Source organism: Heterodontus francisci, chromosome 9 (genome assembly GCF_036365525.1).
Source record: "Heterodontus francisci isolate sHetFra1 chromosome 9, sHetFra1.hap1, whole genome shotgun sequence".
Taxonomy (NCBI): domain Eukaryota; kingdom Metazoa; phylum Chordata; class Chondrichthyes; order Heterodontiformes; family Heterodontidae; genus Heterodontus; species Heterodontus francisci.
In genome coordinates this window covers 90,742,827-90,765,864 of record NC_090379.1, presented here as the reverse complement: position 1 = coordinate 90,765,864, position 23,038 = coordinate 90,742,827, and the positions used below count along the sequence as shown (strand labels likewise).

The following is a 23,038-nucleotide window of genomic DNA, read 5'->3' as shown; positions in this document are numbered from 1 at the left end:
TGGAATTAGTCTCTGTTGCAGTTTTATTTATATTTACATACATGGAATGGATGTGGGAGTACATATTGTAAAATTTCTTTTTTTCAACAGGAACCAACCCATCCTGTATACAACATTAGTCCTGAAAAAGTTGCACAAGCTGTCATGCACTTCCTCAAGCTGCCAGTTCCACAGATGAAGAATAATTCAAATTAAATTTATTATGCATTCAAATTAACTAAATTTCCAAGTACTGATTGTGTAACCTGCGTGCAAAGAATTGTGGTTTACAAAGTAAAATGGTTCAACATGGAGCAGGTACTAGTAACAAGTTATTTGCTTCTTGCAACAACAAAAAAAGCCATCGGCAATGCCTATAGTGTGGCTGACTAGTCCTGTCTATGATCTGCAACTTGCTCCTGAATGCTGCAGAATCAGAGACTGGTATCTGTAAGTGTTCTTAGTTTCATGAGTGAATTTCTCAAAAAAAAAAAGTGAATTGATTAGGGCAAATACAGCACTGTGCTTTTTACTGGCTTCAGAGGTAATTTATCACGTTTGCAATAAAAAATAATCTTTTCAAGCTTTCCATTTTGTCTGGATTAATTTTCACTGTTTCAGAACAGTTCTTTGTGCTTTCTTTTTCGAAAGAAAAGGCTTGTGTTGCAAAATGAATAACTAGAAAATTGTAGACTTGTGTCGAGCAGTTTGCTGTGTTACGACCAGGTGAGAAAGGTGTCCAAGGGACCCTCTCAGTCTTCACCTGGTCTTAATTTTTAAATTAATTTTAATTTTTAAAACACCATGCTTTTAGCTGCCCCTTGGTGAATCCTTGTTCACCGCTTTCCAATTATAAGGCAAAGAAACCAGCACAAACAGATTTTCTTAGATTTAAAGATGAAAAGTTGAAATTTATTAAACTTGAACTTAAACTCTAATTCGGTTGACACCTACAGATACATAACACGCCCACGTTAACATGCATACGCGATACACACATGCAAATAGAGACAGAAAAGAGCAGAACAAAATAAAATGGAAAAGTTTGAGGCAATATCTGAAGAATTTTTGTTACGGTTCTTCGAACTCACTGTAGAGTCCTTGATTGTAGGTAGATCTTGCTTTTGATTGGGGCCCAGTATTCTTCTTAAACCTTGATAGCCTTCAGGAATCCTATTACATTTTCCTGCACTTGTAGTAGTAAGCTTCTTGGGTTGCACTCTAACTGCAGTTACAGCCACAGCTTGTTCTGCTGTGCTTTCCATCAGGGTACTGTCTTCACTAAGCAGGTGTGCCCTGATTAACCCTACAGGTTTTCTCTTTAGTTTCCATCAGTCAGTTCTTAAATGCCCTGCTTTATTACAATGGAAGCACACTGGTCTCCAGGTCTCCTTCTTGCTCCCAACACCTTCCTATTTGCCTGGAGGTGGGCTCCTTGTGTCTCCTGCTTCTCTTTCTCTCCCAGGACTGCTTGGGTTCCTATCACCTTCCCACCCTTTGTCCTTTTTGATTTGTGGGGATGATTAGGAAAGGTTACCCCCTGGGAAACCGACTTTTATAGATTAAAGCAAACTCATCGGCCAGAACAGCCGCTTGCCTGGCTCTCTCAACCCGCTGCTCCTCGACATGTGTCTTTATGGAGAGTGGGAGAGAGTTTTTTAATTCCTCGAACAGAATTACTTCCCTGAGATTCTTATAGCTGAGCTGTACTTTAAGAGTCAAAAGCCAGCTGCTTATTTCTTTCAAACTCCAGATAAGTTTGATTAGCTTGCTTCCAGAGGGTTCTAAACTTTTAGCGATAGGCTTCGGGTACTAATTCATATGCCCTGAAGATAGTATTGTTTGTCAGTTCACAATTTGATGAACTCTCATCTGGCAACAGGGAATAAACCTGATGGGCTTTTCCAGTTAGCTTGCTTTGTAATAAAAGAGGCCAGGTCTCAGCTGGCCATTTTAGCTGCCTTGCCAGTTTCTCAAAGGACACAAAAAAATGTTTCTGCATCCTCCTCATTGAATTTTGGAATTAGTTGAGCTAGTTTCAACAATTCTGAACCCAGCCCTGAATTACGCTGCTCCATTTTGGCCATGCTTTCACTGGGGTTACTCTGTTGCACCCGCCCTCCCCCCCCCAATTAACTCGAGCTGCTTCAGCCCACTTTCTTTGCATTCTTTCTGGAAGGTTCTCTCTCTCTCCAGTCTCTCTCTCTCTCCTGTCTCTCTCTTTCTCTGTCTTCTAATTCAAGTTTTCTCTGTTCCAATTGTATCTTTGCTAACAATACCCTGTCTGGGTCTACTTCTAACCCTGTTTCTGGTTCTTCAAGTTCGTGGGAAAAATGGTTGGCCGATAGCCTTAGGAGTTCAGACTTCCTAGCCTTACCACATACAGTGATCCCACACTGCTCATCCATTTTCCTCAACTCCTCCATAGACAGTGCTTTCAACTTATCCCAAGTTACTTCACCCTGGCTTGGAGAGCTACTAGCTTCAGTTGCAAACATGTTAGTATTCAAACACACATAACCACAGGAAAACCTGTAGTGAAATCTTGCTTTTTTTGACTGAGTACAATTTGGCTTCCCACTTCCAATTTCTCTAGTTTGTCTGTAGGTAAAATCCAGGACAGTAGCCCCTAAATTTCTGTTACGACCAGGTGAGAAAGGTGTCTAGGGGTCCCTCTTAGCCTTCACCTGGTCTTGCTGAAACAGGGTTTAATTTTTAAAACACAAGGTTTTTAGCTCCCCCTTGTTCACTGCTTTCCAATTATAAGGCAAAGAAACCAGCACAAACAGGCTTTCTTAGGTTTAAAGAAGAAAAGTTGAAATTTATTAAACTTGAACTTGAACTCTAATTCGGTTGATACCTACGGAAGCAGGACGCCCCCACGCTATCATGCATACGCGATACACACATGCAAATAGAGACAGAAAAGAGCAGAATAACAAAATAAAATGGAAAAGTTTGAGGCAATATCTGAAGAATTTTTGCTACGGCTCTTCGAGCTCACTGTAGAGTCCTTGATTGTAGGTAGATTTTGCTTTTCATTGGGGCCCAGTATTCTTCTTAAACCTTGTTCGCTGTAGGAGACTTTTTCTCTCTTGGGGTTCATGTGTCTTCAGTGGATTCAGAGGCTTGTGAGAAAGAGATGGGAGCAGATAGGAGAGATTTTCTCAGTCCAGGAGCAAACAGTCTTTCTCTCAGTTCAAACTCTCTGTGGCCATTTCAAAAAATCACCCCAGCAGGCCCTGGAATGCGGTTCCCCACTTCCTCATTGTCCGATGATCAACACCCATTGTGGGTTGAATGTGTCGGGGAATGGTCCTTTGTCTACACAAGCACCGTCTGTTAATATGAAAATGTTTTCCATCCAAGTCTAGCAGCCCTTGCAACAGGCCTTCTCTTCCCAGCAACAATTTGAAATTTAATGTCCATATGGCAAAATTAATATGCCTCATTCTTAGCAACATAGAAAATAGGAGCAGGAGTAGGCCATTCGGACTTCAGGACTGCTCTGCCATTCAAAAAAGATCATGACTGATCGTCTAATTCAGTACCCTATTCCTGCTTTCTCCCCATATCCCTTGATCCCTTTGGCATTAAGAAATATACCTATCTCCTTCTTGAATATATTTAATGATGTGGCCTCCACTGCCTTCTGCGGTAGAGAATTCCACAGGTTCAATACCCTCTGAGTGAAGTAATTTCTCCTTATCTCGGTTCTAAATGGCAAACCCCATATCCTGAGACTGTGACCCCTGGTTCTGGACTCCCCAGCCATCGGGAACAACCTCCCTGCAACTAGCCTGTCTAGTCCTGTTAGAATGTTATAGGTTTATTGGTTTCATTCTTGGCAGGTGGGGGCCTAGCATGTCAACTCTGTGTTTTGCTAATTACAGCATCATAAGTTGGGTTTAACTGGGAGAATTATTAGTCATAGGACCTTGTATGTGAAAATCGTATTCTGAAATCAATTTTTTTAAACTTTGCCTCTATGTTTTATGCTATAAGTGAAGCCCCCCCAGCACTGTTTAACAACAAAAACATGCAAGACTATTTGTGGTTCAAAGACAAGCTGTAGCCTTGCTGAGTGCACGGTTGTATCACCTGGCACTGTTCATACCACTCTCCTCTCTCTCTTTCTCTCGCACACGCGCACACACACGGCACACACACACACATTGTAAACATAAAAGTCCCAAACGTTTCTGAGAATTGCAATTGACAGTCCAGGTTTCAAAGCATCTGTGTTTACTGGAACTTGAACGAGAAAGATATTACTCAGTCATTTGGGTATACAAACCATTCCAATTATGGCCAGGTCATGACTGGAATCATTTCTGTATGCAAGTAGCATGCTCTGTTGTCCTCTGGAAAGATCTAGCATTGTGAGAATTATGTTTTTCTAATTGCAGTTGGTAGTATTTGTACAGTGTGAATAAAATTCCCTCTCTCAATAGATTTGTTGTTAAGTCATGTTAACAGATAAGTGCCTGACCCTCACTTGGTGCCTCCTCACTGCATTTTGTCTGTGGTTGCAATCCTACTGTGCCCATGATAGAAGGGTGTTCCAACTGTTGCACTAAAACTTTTCCTCTTTTAAAGTCTCTTCAGATAACTTTTCAACAATTTGATTGCAGTTATAAATATTGAACTTCAGACTTGGCTATGGCCATGAGAATGATTTTATCCTGATAGCATTAGCTAATTTTTAAAAATGAGTAAGTGCTCTCTGAAGACTGAATGAAAATTTGACAAATGCAATGCCATGTTTGGTTTGCTTGCCACCAAAATTAAACTTCCCATAGGTTGTAAAGAATTATTAATGTGTTCCATGTGTGTGTGTTTTTCTAAAGGAAAAAGGCGTCAGAAATGACAGTGTTGAAACATGGCAAGTGAGGATTTATTTAAATGAAACATTCGCTAAGAAATTGTGGTTTTGACCTTCATCCAACCTCATCTTGTGAACTTGTGTGTTTGATCACAAAGATGTGCAATTTTTTAATACATTTTTTGGCTGTTTAATAAAATAAAGTAAAATATTGCCCTTGTTTTGAATTTCTAATCTTACAAAAGGTTTACATCTTGATATCTAAATCAGAGGGTGAACCAGATTTGCTCTTAAAATAACATCAAATGCTATTGGACAGTTGCAGGTTCATGCCTGATTGGCACAACAGCAATATCTGTTTTACAAAATATCATGAATTCTGAGGTAATTAATGCAGCATGTATATTTTATTTCAATATACAGCTTTTCACGCTTTGCCCTTATCTGACATATGTTAATAGAAGTTGACTTTTTGCTTAATGCAAAGGCTTACTGGCCTGGAATTTGCAGTTGTAATGACAGCAAAGCTGTCAGTGGTAAATGCAGAAATTCAGAAGTTGCTGTCTGTGATTCCCGGTTTCTCCAGGGGATGCCTTTGCAGTTCCCACCGATGAAATCTTTAGAAATCACTTGAATTAAAGTGAACTTCCACTTTTACACCAATACAAAAGCAAAATACTGTGGATGCTGGAAATCTTTTTTTTAAAAAAACAATGCTGGAAATATTCTGCATATCTGGCTGCATCTGCGGAGAAAAAATGAGTTAATGACCTTTCATCAGTTCAATCCAGCATTTTCTGGGGGTTTTGCCCCCACTTTTACACTATCATTCTTATGGTAAAAACCTTTGATAAAAGTTATGCCATGTTGAATGAGGTGTAAATTGGGTTTTTAATGGTGTACTAAGTTCATAATTACTGCTGAACAACCTCTCTGACCCTGAAAATCTAATTATTTGTGGAATGTCAAATTTCTCCACAATATAAATTCCATAGGTTTTTAATAATTGTTTTAAAGTTTGTTTATGATATTTCAGCATCTACTTTAATTCCATGTGTATGTCTTGATCTTTATTTCACTCTCTGTAAAATGATTAAAAAGGGAAGGATAATCAGTGCATTTTATGTCCTGGTTTGATGTCTGTGCGAATTCTTCGGTCGGATTGGCTGCTTAACCTTGCTGCCATTACTGTTGCTAGATGCCAGAGAACCCTTATCGTTGGCACCAGAATCAAAATAATGTTGGGAAAGGTGAAATCCACATCACAGAGATTGCTAGATTACCACTGACCACAAAATCCAGAACATTACCTTGAGTAATGTTATTTTGTTCAATAAACACGATAAAATTCTTCTGTGTATTGTAGTTGAATTTTAAATAGAACATAAGCAGAAATACAGATCAATTCTCTTATACTTCCAGCTATTGTGGTGAACAAAGTAAGGCAATTTCCAACATTTTCTGCTTATATTTCAGATTTCTAGCATCTGCAGTATTTTGTAAAAGTAGGGCAATTGCTTCAACAAGGCTTTATGCAAAGTTAATACTGAAGATGCTTTGGTTCCAGTTATTTACTCATGATTTTAAGTATTGTCAAAGCAGAATAAAATACAACATGTTTTCAAAATAACAGGGCTATTATTTGATCACGTCAACTTAATACACCTTAGTTCTTCAGTCACCTGATTTTCCTGGATTTTGCTCAAAAATTGTCTCAAATCAACTAATGAAATATTTTTCAGTTCAAAAGTAAAACTCAGAAAATTTTGAATTTAATAGACAGCTTTTTTGGAATAAACATCAAGTACCTAATGAATAATAAAATAAAAACAAAATACTGCGGATGCTGGAAATCTGAAACAAAAACAAGAAATGCTGGATTCACTCAGCAGGTCTGGCAGCATCTGTGGAAAGAGAAGCAGAGTTAACGTTTCGGGTCAGTGACCCTTCTTCGGAACTGACAAATATTAGAAAAGTCACAGATTATAAACAAGTGAGGTGGGGGTTGGGCAAGAGATAACAAAGGAGAAGGTGCAGATTGGACCAGGCCACATAGCTGACCAAAAGGTCACGGAGCAAAGGCAAACAATATGTTAATGGTGTGTTGAAAGACAAAGCATTAGTACAGATTAGGTGTGAATATACTGAATATTGAACAGCAGCAAGTGCAAACCTGAAGAAAAACAACCTGAAAAAAAGTGGGTAAGCAAACTGAACAAACTAAGATGAAATGAAATAAATGCAAAAAAAGATTGTAAAAATGTAAAAAGGAATGTAAAAAAAAAAGAAGGAAGAAAAAATAACTAAAAATGACTAAAAATGAAAGTAAAGTGGGGGGCTGTCATGCTCTGAAATTATTGAACTCAATGTTCAGTCCGGCAGGCTGTAGTGTGCCTAATCGGTAGATGAGATGCTGTTCCTCGAGCTTGCGTTGATGTTCACTGGAACACTGCAGCAATCCCAGGACAGAGATGTGAGCATGAGAGCAGGGGGGAGTGTTGAAATGGCAAGCAACCGGAAGCTCAGGGTCCTGCTTGCGGACTGAGCGGAGATGTTCCGCAAAGCGGTCACCCAGTCTGCGCTTGGTCTCCCCAATGTAGAGGAGACCACACTGTGAGCAGCGAATACAGTATACTACATTGAAAGAAGTACAAGTAAATCGCTGCTTCACCTGAAAGGAGTGTTTGGGGCCTGGGATAGTGAGGAGAGAGGAGGTAAATGGGCAGGTATTACACCTCCTGCGATTGCAAGGGAAGGTGCCCTGGGACGGGGACGAGGTGGTGGGGGTAATGGAGGAGTGGACCAGGGTGTCGCGGAGGGAACGATCCCTTCGGAATGCTGACTGGGGAAGGGAGGGGAAGATGCGACTGGTAGTGGCATCACGCTGGAGGTGGCGAAAATGGCGGAGGATGATCCTTTGGATATGGAGGCTGGTGGGATGAAAAGTGAGGACAAGGGGAACCCTGTCACGGTTCTGGGAGGGAGGGGAAGGGGTGAGGGTAGAGGTGCGGGGAATGGGTCGGACACGGTTGAGGGCCCTGTCAACCACAGTGGGGGGAAATCCTCGGTTGAGGAAAAAGGAGGTCATATCAGAAGCACCGTCATGGAAGGTAGCATGGAAGAGTATCTAATGAACATTTCCAACTGTCTTCATCAAGTCCAAATCTAATGTGTGCATCATTAGTTGCATCCTCAGTACCTTCGGCCCTGGAATTTAATTCAGTGCCTGTATTTGATGCAGGAGTTGAGTTAAGTAGAGAAGGTTTCTTTCCACTGGTTGGTGAATTATTATCGGCATCAGCATCCACATCACCAAAGGAGTGAATTTGGAGAATTTGAAGAAATGTTTCCACTCAGAAGTTATGAAGTGAAAATGCTTTACAGTAACTGGCTATTAAAGCAGAGATGATAACCAGAGATAATTTAAAAAAGAGAATATAAAGGGAAAGGATTTGGAGTAGATGACTCACTGGCACAGGTGAAAAAGCCAATATTAAAGATGCAATGCAATTAAGCAAGAAGTGATCTGATCAGGGTAGCCATTGTCACACAGGATGTCTTTGATTTGCCCTATTTCAGCATCCTGATCAGATCATTTCTCGCTGTATATCGCGCAAACTTATGAATGGGCCTAAGGCAGTCATTTTCAACCCTGAAAAGTACTCAGTCTACCTCAAATTACCCTGGAAGAGTAATGCGTCCCAAAAATTTGAGTAACAGGTGAAGTTACCTGTTTTACGCTGCTACTATGCAGTAGCAACATATGTGGTGTTCGCCACTAACAGGATGCTGCCGTCAAGCCAAAAAGACGTCCTGTCTATCACACAAATGAATAATGTGATATATGAATTTCAGTGCCAGTGTGATGCTAAGTATATAGACCGTATGTCCCAAAGACTGGTGCATTGTATCAAACAACATGTCCCTTCCGCTGTTCGCAACAGGTAAGGTCCAGGCCGTACCCAACCAGCCCGTGCTTGCAAAACTCAAAATACTGTGTGCAACATTAGATGTGATTCAGCGATTGGACAAGATTTGCTAAATAATCCTCAGTGTGCTAAGAATTATGCTGACAATCAATTTAAGATTGTCAGTAGGGCTTGCAGTGTGACGCATTTGCACATACTGGAAGCTACATATATTAATACACAGCCCTGTTCTTTGCAGACAGAAAGAACATGTACAAACATTGTGCCTGTTTCAGCTAAACAAAATAAGTGACAACCATTTGCTGGCTCATTCCTCAGGGCAATCCTTGGGCTACTTGACCAATCAGTCAAGCTGCCTGGTTTAAATTTCAAACAAAGCTTGGCAGTCAACTGTCAGTCACTGTAAACTAGTGCATTCTCCATGGCAATGCCTCTACCAATCAGAGTTCACTTGGCACTCTCTTCTCATACAGTATAAAGTTGTTGTTTTCCCTTATATGGGTATTCTTGCAGATTGTTCTGATGAGTCCAAGATTAAAAGTTTCGACATGTCTCAAGGAACAAAAGCCCCACGGGAAAAGTGGTCCAACTGTGGCTAAGAGAAGTTAAAGATAGTATTAGACACCAAAAAGAGTAGTAAGCCCAAGGATTGGGAGGATTTTAAAATTCAGTAAAGGACGACTAAGAAATTGGAAAAGAGAAAATAGGATATGAGAGTAAACAAGCAAGAGACAAAGAAACAGACTGTTAAAGCTTCTATAGGTGTGTAAAAAGGAAGAGTTTAGCAAGAGTAAACATGAGTTCCTTCGAGGCAGAGACAGGAGGATTTATAATGGCGAATAAGGAAATAGCAGGGACATTAAACAAATACTTTGTTTCTTATACCATGAAGACAGACAAAAACAGTCTGGAAGTAGTGGGGAACCAAGGGTCAAGTGAAAATGATGAACTTAAAGATATTGGTATTAATAAATAGCACTGGAGAAATTAATGGGACCAAAAGCCAGCAAATCTCCTTGACCTGATGGCCGACATCCTACGGTTTTAAAAGAGATGGTTACAGAGATAGTGGATGCATTGGTTTTGATCATCCGGAATTTCCTAGATTCTAGAACAATCCTCATGGACTGGAAGGTAGAAAACATATCCCTTCCATTCAAGAAAGGAGGGAGAAATTCAAAAGGAAATTATAGGCCAGTTAGCCTGATACCAGTAGCATGGAAAATGCTAGAATCTATTATTAGAAAAGCATTAACAGGATACTTAGAAGATCAAAATATAATTGGGCAGAGTCATCACAGATTTATGAAAGGCAATTCATGTTTGACAAGTCTGTTGAGTCTTTTAAGGTTGTAACTAGCAGGGTAGATGAGGGGAAACCAGTGGATGTAGTGTATTTGAATTTTCAAAAAGCATTCGATAAGGTGCCACACAAAATGTTTTTACATAAAATAATGGATCATGGATTTGGGGGTAATTTATTAGCATGGATTGAGGACTGGTTAATGGACAGAAACAGAGTAGTAATAAACAGCATATTTTTGGGTTGGCAGGCTATAACTAGTGGTGTACCGCAAGGATCAGTGCTTGATGCTCAGCTATTTACGATCTATATTAATGAATTAGATGAGGGGGACTGTGTTCAATACATCCAAGTTTTCTGACGAGGTGGGAAAGTAAGCTCTGAGGAGGAAGTAAAGAGGTTGTAAAGGATTTAGATGGTTTAAGTGAATGGGCAAGAATGTGGCAGATGGACTATAAAGTGGAGAAATGTGAAGTAATCCACTTTGGTAGGGAAAAATAGAAAAGCAGAATTGTTTTTAACTGGTGAGAGACTGGGAAATTTGGTATTCAGAGGGATCTGGGTGTCCTTGTACACGAATCACAGAAAGTTAACATGCAAGTACATCAATCAATTCGGAAATCAACTGGTATGTTAGCCTTTAATTCAAAGGGATTGGAATATAAGAGTAAAGAAGTACTCCTGCAATAGTATAAGGCTTTGGTGAGACCACACCTGGAGTACTGGTCTCCTTACCGAAGGAAGGATATATTTGCCTTAGAGGGAGGGCAACAAAGATTCACCAGTCTGATCCCTGGGATTACGAGATTGTCCAATGAGAAGAGATTGGGTAGATTAAGCCTACATTCCCCAGCATTTAGAATAATAAGATCGTATTGAAACATATAAAATTCTTAAGGGGCTTGACAGGGTAGATGCTGGGAGGATGTTTCCCCTGACTTGAGAGCGTAGAACTGGGGGTCACAGTCTCAGAATGAGGGGTCGGCTATTTAGGACTATGAGGAGCAATTTCTTCACTCAAAGGGTTGTGTACCTTTGGAATTTTCTACGCCAGAGAGCTGTGAATGCTCAGTTGTTAAGTCTATCCAAGACAGAATCGATCAATTTTTGATTATTAAGGGAATCAAGGGATATGGGGATAGTACAGGAAGGTGTAGCTGAGGTAGAAGATCAGTCATGATATTGAATAGCGGAGCAGGCTCAAGGGACTGACTCCTGCACCTAGCTCTTTTCTTATGTTCTTATGGATGGGAAACTCTCATTATGAGGAAAGACGCAAGACGATTTCCACTGGAACTGAGAATGCTAAGAAGCAATTTACTTGAAAGTTATTAAACTTAGAATTTGATTGTGTGAATAGGGAAAAGCTTTCCTCTGGTTGGGGTAATCAAGGGGGCCCATAATTCTATGCCTTACTATCCAAGCTGTAAATGATCTCCTTATTTTTCCTACCAAAATGCACCACCTCACCCTTACCATTATTATTTGTTTGCCAGTTACATGCCCATTCACCAAGTTTACTAATGTCTTCTTGAATTTGTCACAGTCTTCTTCACTATTCACTGTACCTCTCAATTTGATGTCATCTGCAAATTTTGAAATTGTATTTCTGATTCCCAAGTCCAAATCGTTGATGTAAATGGTGAACAACAGTGGTCCCAGCACTGATCTTTGTGGGACACCACTTCCCACCCACTGCCAGACTGAATAGCTACCTTTAAACCCTACTGTTTCTTTTCTGTTTTGTCGGCAACATGCTAGCCATTTTGTGACTTGTCCCCTGACTTCACATGCTTTGACCTTACTCATGAGTCTACAAGGTAGTACTTTGTGGAATGTCTTTTGAAAATCCAAATATACTGCATCTATTGCATTACCCTTGTCTACTTGCTCTCTTACTTCAAAGAATTCAATAATGTTGATCAAGCATGACCTTTCCTTTTGAAATCCATGCTGACAATTCTTTGATATATTTCTAGTATTTAGATGTTATTCTGTTCCATCTTTTGAGTCAATATTACCTTATCCTTCCTACCATCGACATTAAGCTAACTGGCCTATAGTTACCTGGATGTGTTCTAGCTTCCTTTTAAATATAGGAATGACACTAGCTGTCCGTCAGTCCTCTGACATTATTCCATTTCCTAATGAATTTTTATATTGTTATGACCAAGGCAGGAGTTAATTCAGTCCCACTACTCCACAGGTCACGGCATATGAGTAAAGTTTCCCCACCTACTAGAAAACAGCCAAATTAAACACTCTATTTGTCCCCCAGAATAAAGCACACCAGACCAGGTTTCTTTAAATAACAAAATTAACTATTTATTAATAAACTAAGTTTTAAACGATAATGAGATAAATCTATACATATGAAAAGATTTTATAACTTATTCTTCCTAACCCTCATGCACAGACTCATACATTCAAAAACCGATTAACCGGGGAAAAAGAATGTATTGATTTTTGATTCGTCTGCAGCAGGCGTCACACAAGGTCTTCCATCCGGGGTGCAGCAATAGGTGTCAGCTTTCACACTCAATGCGAAAGCCCTTTTTTAAGAAATGCTAGATTTCTGCCAGTTCAGGACCTCTTCAAACACAGGAGGCAGCTTGATGAGAAACAGATTCTGGGCTATCTTTCTGTCAGATCTAGCAGAACCGGAACTCAATCCAAAAGTGAAACGAACTTTCAACAGTCAAGTCATGTAACAGTCATAAATCTTGGAAACCAGTCTGCGCTCTTCGAACACGAAGTTTCAGCATTCAATGTTCATAGAAAGTCCTTTTTTTCTCAGTTTCTAAAAGCACACAGAACTCTTAGCTTTCAATAAAAAAACAAAGCTCTTGTGACAATATATATGTAATCATGCCTCATGTTCTGAACTTCTTTTAATATAGGCAATTTTCTGTTTGTTGATTAAGAATGCAATATCATTGTTGATATATGTTGATAAGATAATAATTGAGGAAAGAGCATCCAAAAATTGTTGTGAAGCTAACTTAAATTGATCTGCGAACCATTAAAGTTGAAGTACATCGGGGTGAATTTTAACGTGCATGAATGCATGGGAGTGGGCGCGGGTGGGGAGTTAAAAGCACATAAATTGATACCACACCAGGAAGCCAGTTCAGACCTACCAACGTAGGTACCCTGCTAGTTACAACCTTAAAAGACTCAACAGACTTCCACTCCCGATACAAAAAGCCATTGGAGATTTGTATTCAGTAAACAGCATCTCATAAAAGGAGTGACGACCTGAGGCCTGAGAGCAGTGGTGAGAGCAGAAGCAGAGGTCAGGGTGGGTATAAAAAGAGGAGCTGCAGAGAAAGAACAAAAGAACTCGAGGAGTGACATCACAGAACAACAGATAGAAACATGGAAACGTAGAAAATAGGAGCAGGAGTAGGCCATTCGGCCCTTCGAGGCTGCTCCGCCATTTATTATGATCATGGCTGATCATCCAACTCAGTAGCCTGTTCCGGCTTTCGCCCCATGCCCTTTGATCCCTTTACACCCAACAGCTATATCTAACTCCTTTTTGAAAACATTCAATGTTTTGGCCTCAACTGCTTCCTGTGGTAGCGAATTCCACAGGCGCACCACTCTCTGGATGAAGAAATTTCTCCTCATCTCAGTACTGAAAGGTTTACCCCGTATCCTTAGACAATGACCCCTGGTTCAGGACTCCCCCACCGTCGGTAACATCTTTCCTGCATCTACCCTGTCAAGTCCTTTTAGAATTTTATAGGTTTCTATGAGATCCCCCCTTGCTCTTCTGAACTCCAGCGAATATAATCCTAACTGACTCAATCTCTCCTCATACGTCAGTCCCGCCATCCCAGGAATCAGTCTAGTAAACCTTCGCTGCACTCCCTCTATAGCAAGAACATCCTTCCTCAGATAAGGAGACCAAAACTGCACACAATATTCCAGGTGTGGCCTCACCAAGGCCCTGTGTAATTGCAGCAAGACATCCCTGCTTCTGTACTCGAATCCTCTCGCTATGAAGGCCAACATACCATTTGCCTTTTTTACCTCCTGTTGCACCTGCATGTTTACCTTCAGCGACTTGTGTACGAGAACACCCAGGTCTTGCTGCATATTCCCCTCTCTGTTTATAGCCATTCAGATAATAATCTGCCCTCCTGTTTTTCTACCAAAGTGGATAACCTCACATTTATCCACATTATACTGCATCTGCCAAGCATTAACCCATTCACTCAACTTGTCCAAATCACCCTGAAGCCTCTCTGCATCCTCCTCACAACTCACCCTCCCACCCAGTTTTGTGTCATCTGCAAATTTGGAGATATTACATTTAGTTCCCTCATCTAAATCATTAATATATATTGTGAATAGCTGGGGTCCTAGCACCGATCCCTGTGGTACTCCACTAGTCACTGCCTGCCATTCGAAAAAAGACCCATTTATCCCTACACTTTGTTTCCTGTCTGCCAACCAATTTTCTATCCATCGCAACACACTACCGCCAATCCCATGCGCTTTACTTTTACTTGCTAATCTCTTATGTGGGACTTTGTCGACAGCCTTCTGAAAGTCCATATAAACCACATCCACTGGCTCCCCCTCATCAACTCTACTAGTTACATCCTCGATGAATTCTAGTAGATTTGTCAAGCATGATTTCCCTTTCATAAATCCATGCTGACTCTGTCCAATTCTACCACTGATCTCCAAGTGCTCTGCTATAAAATCTTTAATAATGGACTCTAGCTTTCCCCACTACCAACGTCAGACTGACTGGTCTTTCATTCCCTGTTTTCTCTCTACCTCCCTTTTTAAATAGTGCGGTTACATTAGCTACCCTCCAATCTGTAGGAACTGTTCCAGAGTCCATAGAATCTTGTAAGATGATGACCAATGCATCCACTATTTCTAGGGCCACTTCCTTAGGTGATTGGTTGGTGAATGTTACACTATTTTTGTCACTCAAAGGGGCAGTTGTATGAACTAAGAGCTGGAGAAATACATCTATTATTTTATTCAATTGCTCCCCTTCCCCCTCCCCCACCTCCCAGTTGTCAAAGAGCATACAGAGTAGGATGAGGCAAAAAGCTTAATATTGCAGAAAGCCTAGAGGAGTATAGAAAATGCAGGGCTGAAATTAAAACAGGAATTTTCTGATGCAAGGTCACAGACCTGAAACGTTAACTCTGCTTCTCTCTCCACAGATGCTGCCAGACCTGCTGAGTATTTCCAGCACTTTCTGCTTTTATTTCAGACTTCCAAAAGGCATTTGATACAGTGCCGCACAACAAACCGGTGAGCAAAGTTATAGCTCATGCAATATTCAGGACAATAGCAACATGGATACGGAATTAGCTGAGTGACAGGAAACAAAGAGTAGTGACTAATGGATGTTTTTTGGGCTGGAGGAAGGGTTTTAGTGGAGTATCCCAGGGGTCAGCGTTGGGCCCTTGATCTTCCTGATATGTATTCATGACCTAGACCTTAGCGTACAGGACACAATTTCAAAGTTTGTGGATGATACAGAATTTGGAAGCATTATGAACTGTGAGGACGATAGTGTAGAACTCCAAAAGAACATGAACAAGCTGTTGGAATGGGCAGACAGGTGGCAGATGAAGTTCAATGCGGAGAAATGTGAAGTGATACATTTTGGTAGGAAGAACATGGAGAGACAATATGAAATAAAGGGTACAGTTCTAAATGGGGTGCAGGAGCAGAGCGACCTGGGTGTACACGTGCATAAGTCATTGAAGGTGGCAGGAGAGGTTGAGAGAGTGGTTTATAAAGAATACAGTCTCCTGGGCTTTATTAGTAGGGGCATAGAGTACAAGAGCAAGGAGGTTATGTTGAACTTGTATGAGACACTAGTTCAGCCTCAGCCAGAGTACTGCGTCCAGGTCTTGGCACTGCACTTTAGGAAGGGTGTGAAGGCGTTAGAGACCGTGGGATGCCAGTCTGAAATAGACTGACATCTGTATCATCTCCTCCCAGTGAACTGTCCATCCAGTTCACCCCAACTCCAATGTGCACATGGTGAGCAGCTACATGCTTGATCATCTTCTAAAGTAAACCTCTACATATTTTGTTCCTCTTCCCTCAACCCATATCCCATCTCACTTCACTTCCCACCACCCAAATCCAATAACCTTGGCTTGCCCCATGGCATTCTCTCCTCTCTTTCCTATCATTCTTATGTGGTGCAGCCCCACCCTCACTTTATCTTCTCTCCTTTCAGCCTTCTTATCTCCGTACAATTGCCAGAGCAAAACTGCTTTCTTCGTACTATGCTAGGAAACCCACAATAGGAAAGCACAGCAATGGAGACGACAAAGGCAGGGGAAGCAGTGAGAATAGACAGCAGAGCCTGGAGCTGAGGGAGCAAAGGCAGGGGGAAGAGACCTAAGCAAAGAGGATAAAGGTGGGTAGACATAGGTCTGAGTGGGCCAGGATAGGACAAGGGGAGCACCCCAGTGCAGAGTCATAATCTTGGCTGCCAGTCATAGAGTGATACAGCACTGAAACAGGCCCTTTGGCCCACCGAGTCTGTGCCGACCATCAACCACCCATTTATACTAATCTTACATTAATCCCATATTCCCTACCACATCCCCACCTTCCCTCAATTCACCTACCACCTACCTACACTAGGGGCAATTTACAAAGGCCAATTTACCTATCAACCTGCAAGTCTTTGGCTGTGTGAGGAAACCGGAGCACCCGGCAGAAACCCACACGGTCACAGGGAGAACTTACAAATTCTGCACAGGCAGTACCCAGAACCGAACCCAGGTCGCTGGAGCTGTGAGGCTGCGGTGCTAACCACTGCACCGCCCCTAGTAAAACCAACAATTTAATATTTGTAACATTGGAACAGGTCCTGGAAGAGAACCAAGGCCGAGAACTCAAGCTCTGCGATAGATGGCATTCAGCAATTGGACTTTGGTAGTACAGCAGTCTCACCTCGCACGGTGGGGGGGGGGGCCTGGAAGGAAACAAGTGGTCAGTATATTAATGACACAAACCTTACAATTCAAAATTCTAGGTGTTATATTATGGCTGGATGTATTAATCTATATCAATGGCTTGGATGAAGGGACAGAATGCATGGTTGCTAAATTTGCTGATGACACAAAGATAGTTGGAGAGTAAGTTATGAAGAGGACATAAGTCTGCAAAGGGATTTAGATAGGTTAAGTGAGTGGGAAAAAATTTTGCAAATGGAGTATAATGTGGGAAAGTGTGAACTTGTTTATTTAAATGGAAACCGATTGCAGAACTCGAAGATGCAGAGGGATCTGAGTGTCCTAGTACACGAAACACAAATCTAAATCTGAAACATCAAACTCTTATTGTAGCAGAGGGCATCGAAGGAGTCACAAATATAGGTGGACAATGGGAGAAACATTTATTTTATCTAGATTTAATTCCATCAGGAACAGGGTGAAACAATCAGTCCTGTTCTTGTATCTTGGACACAAGGTGCAGGGTTGTGGAATGAGATTGGGTCATCCACCTAAAACTCTGTTTCTCTCTCTCCACAGGTGCTGCCAGACCTGCTGAGTTTTTCCAACATTTTCTGTACTTATTTGCTTTTCTTGCTTTCTTGGGTTGAATAAAAGTAGACTGTAAAATTACAGTTTATGGATGTTTGAGACACTAGTACCAAAATAGCAGCTGAATGCATGCTGTTGTGTCGTTGCAACTATTTTAAAAATCTCAGCAAGACTGAATTACATAAAAGGTCATTCTAAGCAAACGACTATGGAACAAATTAAGGCTATGCGTTTAAATTTTTGAACACTATCAAAGTATTTTAATGCCATTGCTGTTGGGAGTTGTTCAATCTATCTTAATTCAATCGCCAGATTCTGTCAAAAACCTAGTTTTGTTCCCAAGCTGACTAGGATCAAATAACATGGTGAGGATAAATCCTAGAACTTGAGATTTTTTTTTTAAAAAGCTACTTTGTTTTGAACCATTTAAAGTAGGTCACAAAAACCTATCAAGTATTTTGTAAGTACAGTTCTATTTATAAGTTTGATTAACAAAACATTTTCAATCATTCCATGCATTACCTCCATCCAGGCACTTCAATTTTCTGATGTGTTTTACTACTAGGATTTACATATGCTATAGTGCTGCCAGTATTTATCCTTTGAAACTCATTGCTACTTTCGCTGTTTGAAGGAAATGAACTGGTTAAAGTATGGAGTTAGATATAGAGCCAACTGAGGGAGTGGCTTCTTCAGTAAAAGGTGATTTACAAAAATAGCATATAGATTTCCCACCCCCCATACGGATGACAGAACCTATTTTTTTGTGCAGTGATTGCGGTCCATTGCAAGTGACAAGATTACAGTGCCAGTGGAGTTGCAATCTGATGTTAACTTGGAAAAGATTAAGCCATCCTAAAGATGGAAAACTAAGTTCACCTGCAACATTTACCGGTTATTAAATGTTTTGGAGAACTCAACATCGTGGTTAGCTGTGTGCGTCACTCATGGATAGTGCTGTGTTCCATACAGTTGCGAATTCAGACTGGACATTTTATGCAGCATTCCTGATAAAAATGTGGGTAACATTTGGCAGTGTTCAACTTTCACAGGAAGAGACTTAAAGAGATATTACCCCCACCGAGTGCACCTGAACCATAATAGGGAACAACTGTCATGTACTAGCAAGTGCTGAGAGAAATTGGTTCATCAAAATAATTCTCCTTTTCAGTACTAGACTCATCTAAACATGATAAATCAGTTATAAGTATCAGCTAATGAGGTCTTTAAAATGATGAAGGGGTTTGAGAAGGTCGATGCAGCAAAGACGTTTTCCACTTATGAGACCAAAACTATTGGATGTGCAAAACCAATAAATCCAACTGGGAATTCAGAGAAACTTCAGCAGAGGGGTAGTTGCGTTTAACATAGATGCAATGAAGGAGAAAGGAATAGAAGATTATGCTGATAATGTTAGATGAAGATTTTTTTATAGCCATTCTTGGGATGTGGGCGACGCTGGCCAAGCCAGCATTTATTGCCCATCCCTAATTGCCCTTGAGAAGGTGGTGGTGAGCCACCTTCTTGAACCGCTGCAGTCCATTTGGGGTAGGTATACCCACAGTGCTGTTAGAAAGGGAGTTCCAGGATTTTGGCCCAGCGACAGTGAAGGAACGGCGATATAGTTCCATGTCAGGATGGTGTGCGACTTGGAGGGGAACTTGCAGGTGGTGGTGTTCCCATGTATTTGCTGCCCTTGTCCTTCTAGTTGGTAGAGGTCGCGGGTTTGGAAGATGCTGTCTAAGGAGCCTTGGTGCATTGCTGCAGTGCATCTTGTAGATGGTACACACTGCTGCCATTGTGCGTCGGTGGTGGAGGGAGTGAATGTTTGTAGATAGGATGCCAATCAAGCGGGCTGCTTTGTTCCAGATAGTGTCGAGCTTCTTGAGTGTTGTTGGAGCTGCATCCATCCAGGCAAGTGGAGAGTATTCCATCACACTCCTGACTTGTGCCTTGTAGATGGTGGACAGGCTTTGGGGAAGTCAGGAGGTGAATTACCCGCCTCAGAATTCGTAGCCTCTGACCTGCTCTTGTAGCCACAGTATTTATATGACTACTCCAGTTCAGTTTCTGGTCAATGGTAACTCCTAGGATGTTGATAGTGGGGGATTCAGTGATGGTAATGCTGTTGAATGTCAAGGGGAGATGGTTCGATTCTCTCTTGTTGGAGATGGTCATTACCTGGCACTTGTGTGGCACGAATGTTACTTGCCACATATCAGCCCAAGCTGGGATATTGTCCAGGTCTTGCTGCATTTCTACATGGACTGCTTCAGGTACCTGAGGAGTCACGAATGGTGCTGAACATTGTGCAACCATCTGCAAACATCCCCACTTCTGACCTTATGATTGAAGGAAGGTCATTGATGAAGCAGCTGAAGATGATTGGGCCTAGGACACTACCCTGAGGAACTCCTGCAGTGATGTCCTGGAGCTCAGATGATTGACCTCCAATAACCACAACCATCTTCCTTTCCGCTAGGTATGACTCCAGCCAGTGGAGGATTTTCCCCCATTCCCATTGACCTTAGTTTTGCTAGGGCTCCTTGATGCCATACTCGGTCAAATGCTGCCTTGATGTCAAGGGCAGTCACTCTCAGCTCACGAGTTCAGCCCTTTTGTCCATGTTTGAACCAAGTCTGTAATGAGGTCAGAAGCTGAGTGGCCCTGGCGGAACCCAAACTGAGCATCACTGAGCAGGTTATTGCCAAGCAAGTGCTGCTTGATGGCACTGTTGATGACACCTTCCATCATTTTACTGATAATAGAGAGTAGGCTGATGTGGCGGTAATTGGCCAGGTTGGATTTGTCCTGCTTTGTGTGTACAGGACATACCAGGGCAATTTTCCACATTGCAGGGTAGATGCCAGTGTTGTAGCTGTACTGGGACAGCTTGGCTAGGGGCGTGGCAAGTTCTGGAGCACAGGTCTTCAGTACTATTGCCTTAATATTGTCAGGGCCCATAGCCTTTGCAGTATGCAATGCCTTCAGTCGTCTCTTGATATCACGCGGAGTGAATCGAATTGGCTGAAGTCTGGCATCTGTGATGCTGGGGACTTCAGGAGGAGGCCGAGATGGAACAACTCGGCACTTCTGGCTGAAGATTGTTGCAAATGCTTCAGCCTTCTCTTCTGCACTGATGTGCTGGGCTCCCCCATCATTGAGGATGGGGATATTTGTGGAGCCACCTCCTCCAGTTAGTTGTTTAATTGTCCACCACCATTCATGGCTGGATGTGGCAGGACTGCAGAGCTTAGATCTGATCTGTTGGTTATGGGATTACTTAGTTCTATCGCATGCTGCTTACGCAGTTTGGCATACAGATAGTCCTGTGTTGTAGCTTCACCAGGCTGACACCTCATTTTGAGGTATGCCTGGTGCTGCTCCTGGCATGCCCTCCTGCACTCTTCATTGAACCAGGGTTGGTCTCCTGGCTTGATGGTAATGGTAGAGTGGGGGATATGCCGGGCCATGAGGTTACAGATTGTGGTTGAGTACAATTCTGCTGCTGCTGATGGCCCACAGCACCTCATGGATGCCCATTTTTGCATTGCTAGATCCGTTCGAAATCTGTCCCATTTAGCATGGTGATAGTGCCACATAAAATGGACGGTATCCTCAATGTGAAGGTGGGACTTCGTCTCCACAAGGACTGTGCGGATTGGTGAGGACAAGGTCAAGTATGTTTTTCCCTCGTATTGGTTCCCCCACCACCTGCCGCAGACCCAGTCTAGCAACTGTCCTTTAGGACTCGGCCACACAGTGGGAAGAGGCTCACGTGGAGCATAAACTCCAGTAGAGACCAGTTGGCCCAAATGGCTTGTTTCTGTGTAGACTATGTAAAATGCAGCACAAGTGGAAAGGTTACTACCAAAAATCCATGCTAGAAAAGTAAATATACAATGGGTCCTGAAGGCTGAACCCCATGACTGGGCAAGCTACATGACTTTTTGTGGAAGTGTTGTGGGAACTAGACTTTTCCTTGGTTGTGAAGTATTTTCCATTCCTGACCGTCTCAGATTCCTCTCTCCAGAAGGCTTCGAAAGCTACCCATTTTTCAAGTTTGAAGCCAATTATCTAATTAGACATTACTCCTATTTCATGACATCTTACTGAAACATTAACTGTTTATATGGTCCTGTGATATGTTGAGTCATGTAAAATTGCTAATGAGAACCAGGTCTGATTATACAAAATGCTGTTCGGTGAACATATTAAGCATGTCGCAAACCAGCTTGATTCTCAATTTATGAACTTCCTACTGTTGGACCTATTAACATTCCTTCAATTGTTGCATCCCACTCCCCAGGATAAACCCCAAGCTGTGTTGTTGCACACCCTTGCTTTAAACATTCAGATCAGACATCTTCCCCAACCAAGTGCTAATTCAGAATTTGTTGGCTCAGAAGTCTCTGTTCCCTTGCACAGTTGAAATTTATATAATTTAAGAGGGCAATGTGAAGTGAAGGATGCCAGTTTTGTAACATCTTGAGCCAAGACAGCAGGAAAAATGTAAAGCACCTAGTATAAGCCAGCAGTGTGCTTCTATACTTGTTCCTCAACCCAAGAGGAAATTTTACACCAGCCTAATAGTTCATCACCCATATCCTCTTGGTATGTGTAAAATGAAAACTTGTGGGTAGATTGGATTTATATCTTCAATCAAAAATTTTTTTTTTTACTACCCAAACTAATTTTATGTATAATTTTACAACCAGTGGAGAAGAGACACTTTAATGACTTCAGTCTGGATTGTATTCAAGTTTAAGAACTGTTTAAATCTCTACAAGTAGTAAGTTCAATTTCTCCATGAAGAAATTTCCAATTTAGCAAGTGAATTTAAGGACTGAAGTCACCCTATGCATCAGAATTTCTATTCTAAAACAAATACCCCAGTTATTCTCCACCTCAGCTGCCATGGGTGGAGTATTCCATTCAGATTTTTTCCTCCAGTGCATTTGCAGTCCTGTGGTCATTTGGTCACAGGTGTGTACAATACCTTTCACATTTAAAAAAAATCTTTTCCAAACTAGTTTTACTTATCATTCAATTAGAAGGATTTTCTGAAGTTGCCAACAGATTTTGTTTAAATCTACAGTTGTAAATATAAATAACTGCAGAAGTATCCTCGAGACAATTTCCCTACAGTACAACAGTGATTCAATTTCAAAAATACTTCATTGACTGGAGAATTTCAGTATGTGCAATGATGAAGAAAAGTACTGCATAACTAAGTTCTTTTCCTTCTTAGAAATATAAAATCACATTGTTCACCTTAAAAGCGACTGTTACTGCACAAACTACTCGGCAAAATAGGTGCACTTTGTATTTTGAAGTAACACGAATCCCATATTTCCCCCTCTATGTAACTAAACAGGAAGTTAACGTTTACTCCGATCTAAGTAGGTTGAATTAAGCTAATACCAAAAGTAAAAACACATTAAAGCATCACAAA

At 41.4% G+C, this 23,038-nt stretch overlaps 1 protein-coding gene across 1 annotated transcript in view; it reads left to right on the top strand.

Moving 5' to 3' along the window:
• The window catches only part of fntb (farnesyltransferase, CAAX box, subunit beta), a 153,369-nt gene extending 147,257 nt beyond the window's left edge, over positions 1 to 6,112 (top strand). The window contains exon 12 of the mRNA XM_068039475.1: positions 91 to 6,112. Coding sequence (XP_067895576.1) covers positions 91 to 195 — 105 coding nt within the window. The 3' untranslated portion in view covers positions 196 to 6,112. The remainder of the gene's footprint in view (positions 1 to 90) is intronic.
• The last annotated feature ends 16,926 nt before the right edge of the window (positions 6,113 to 23,038 follow it).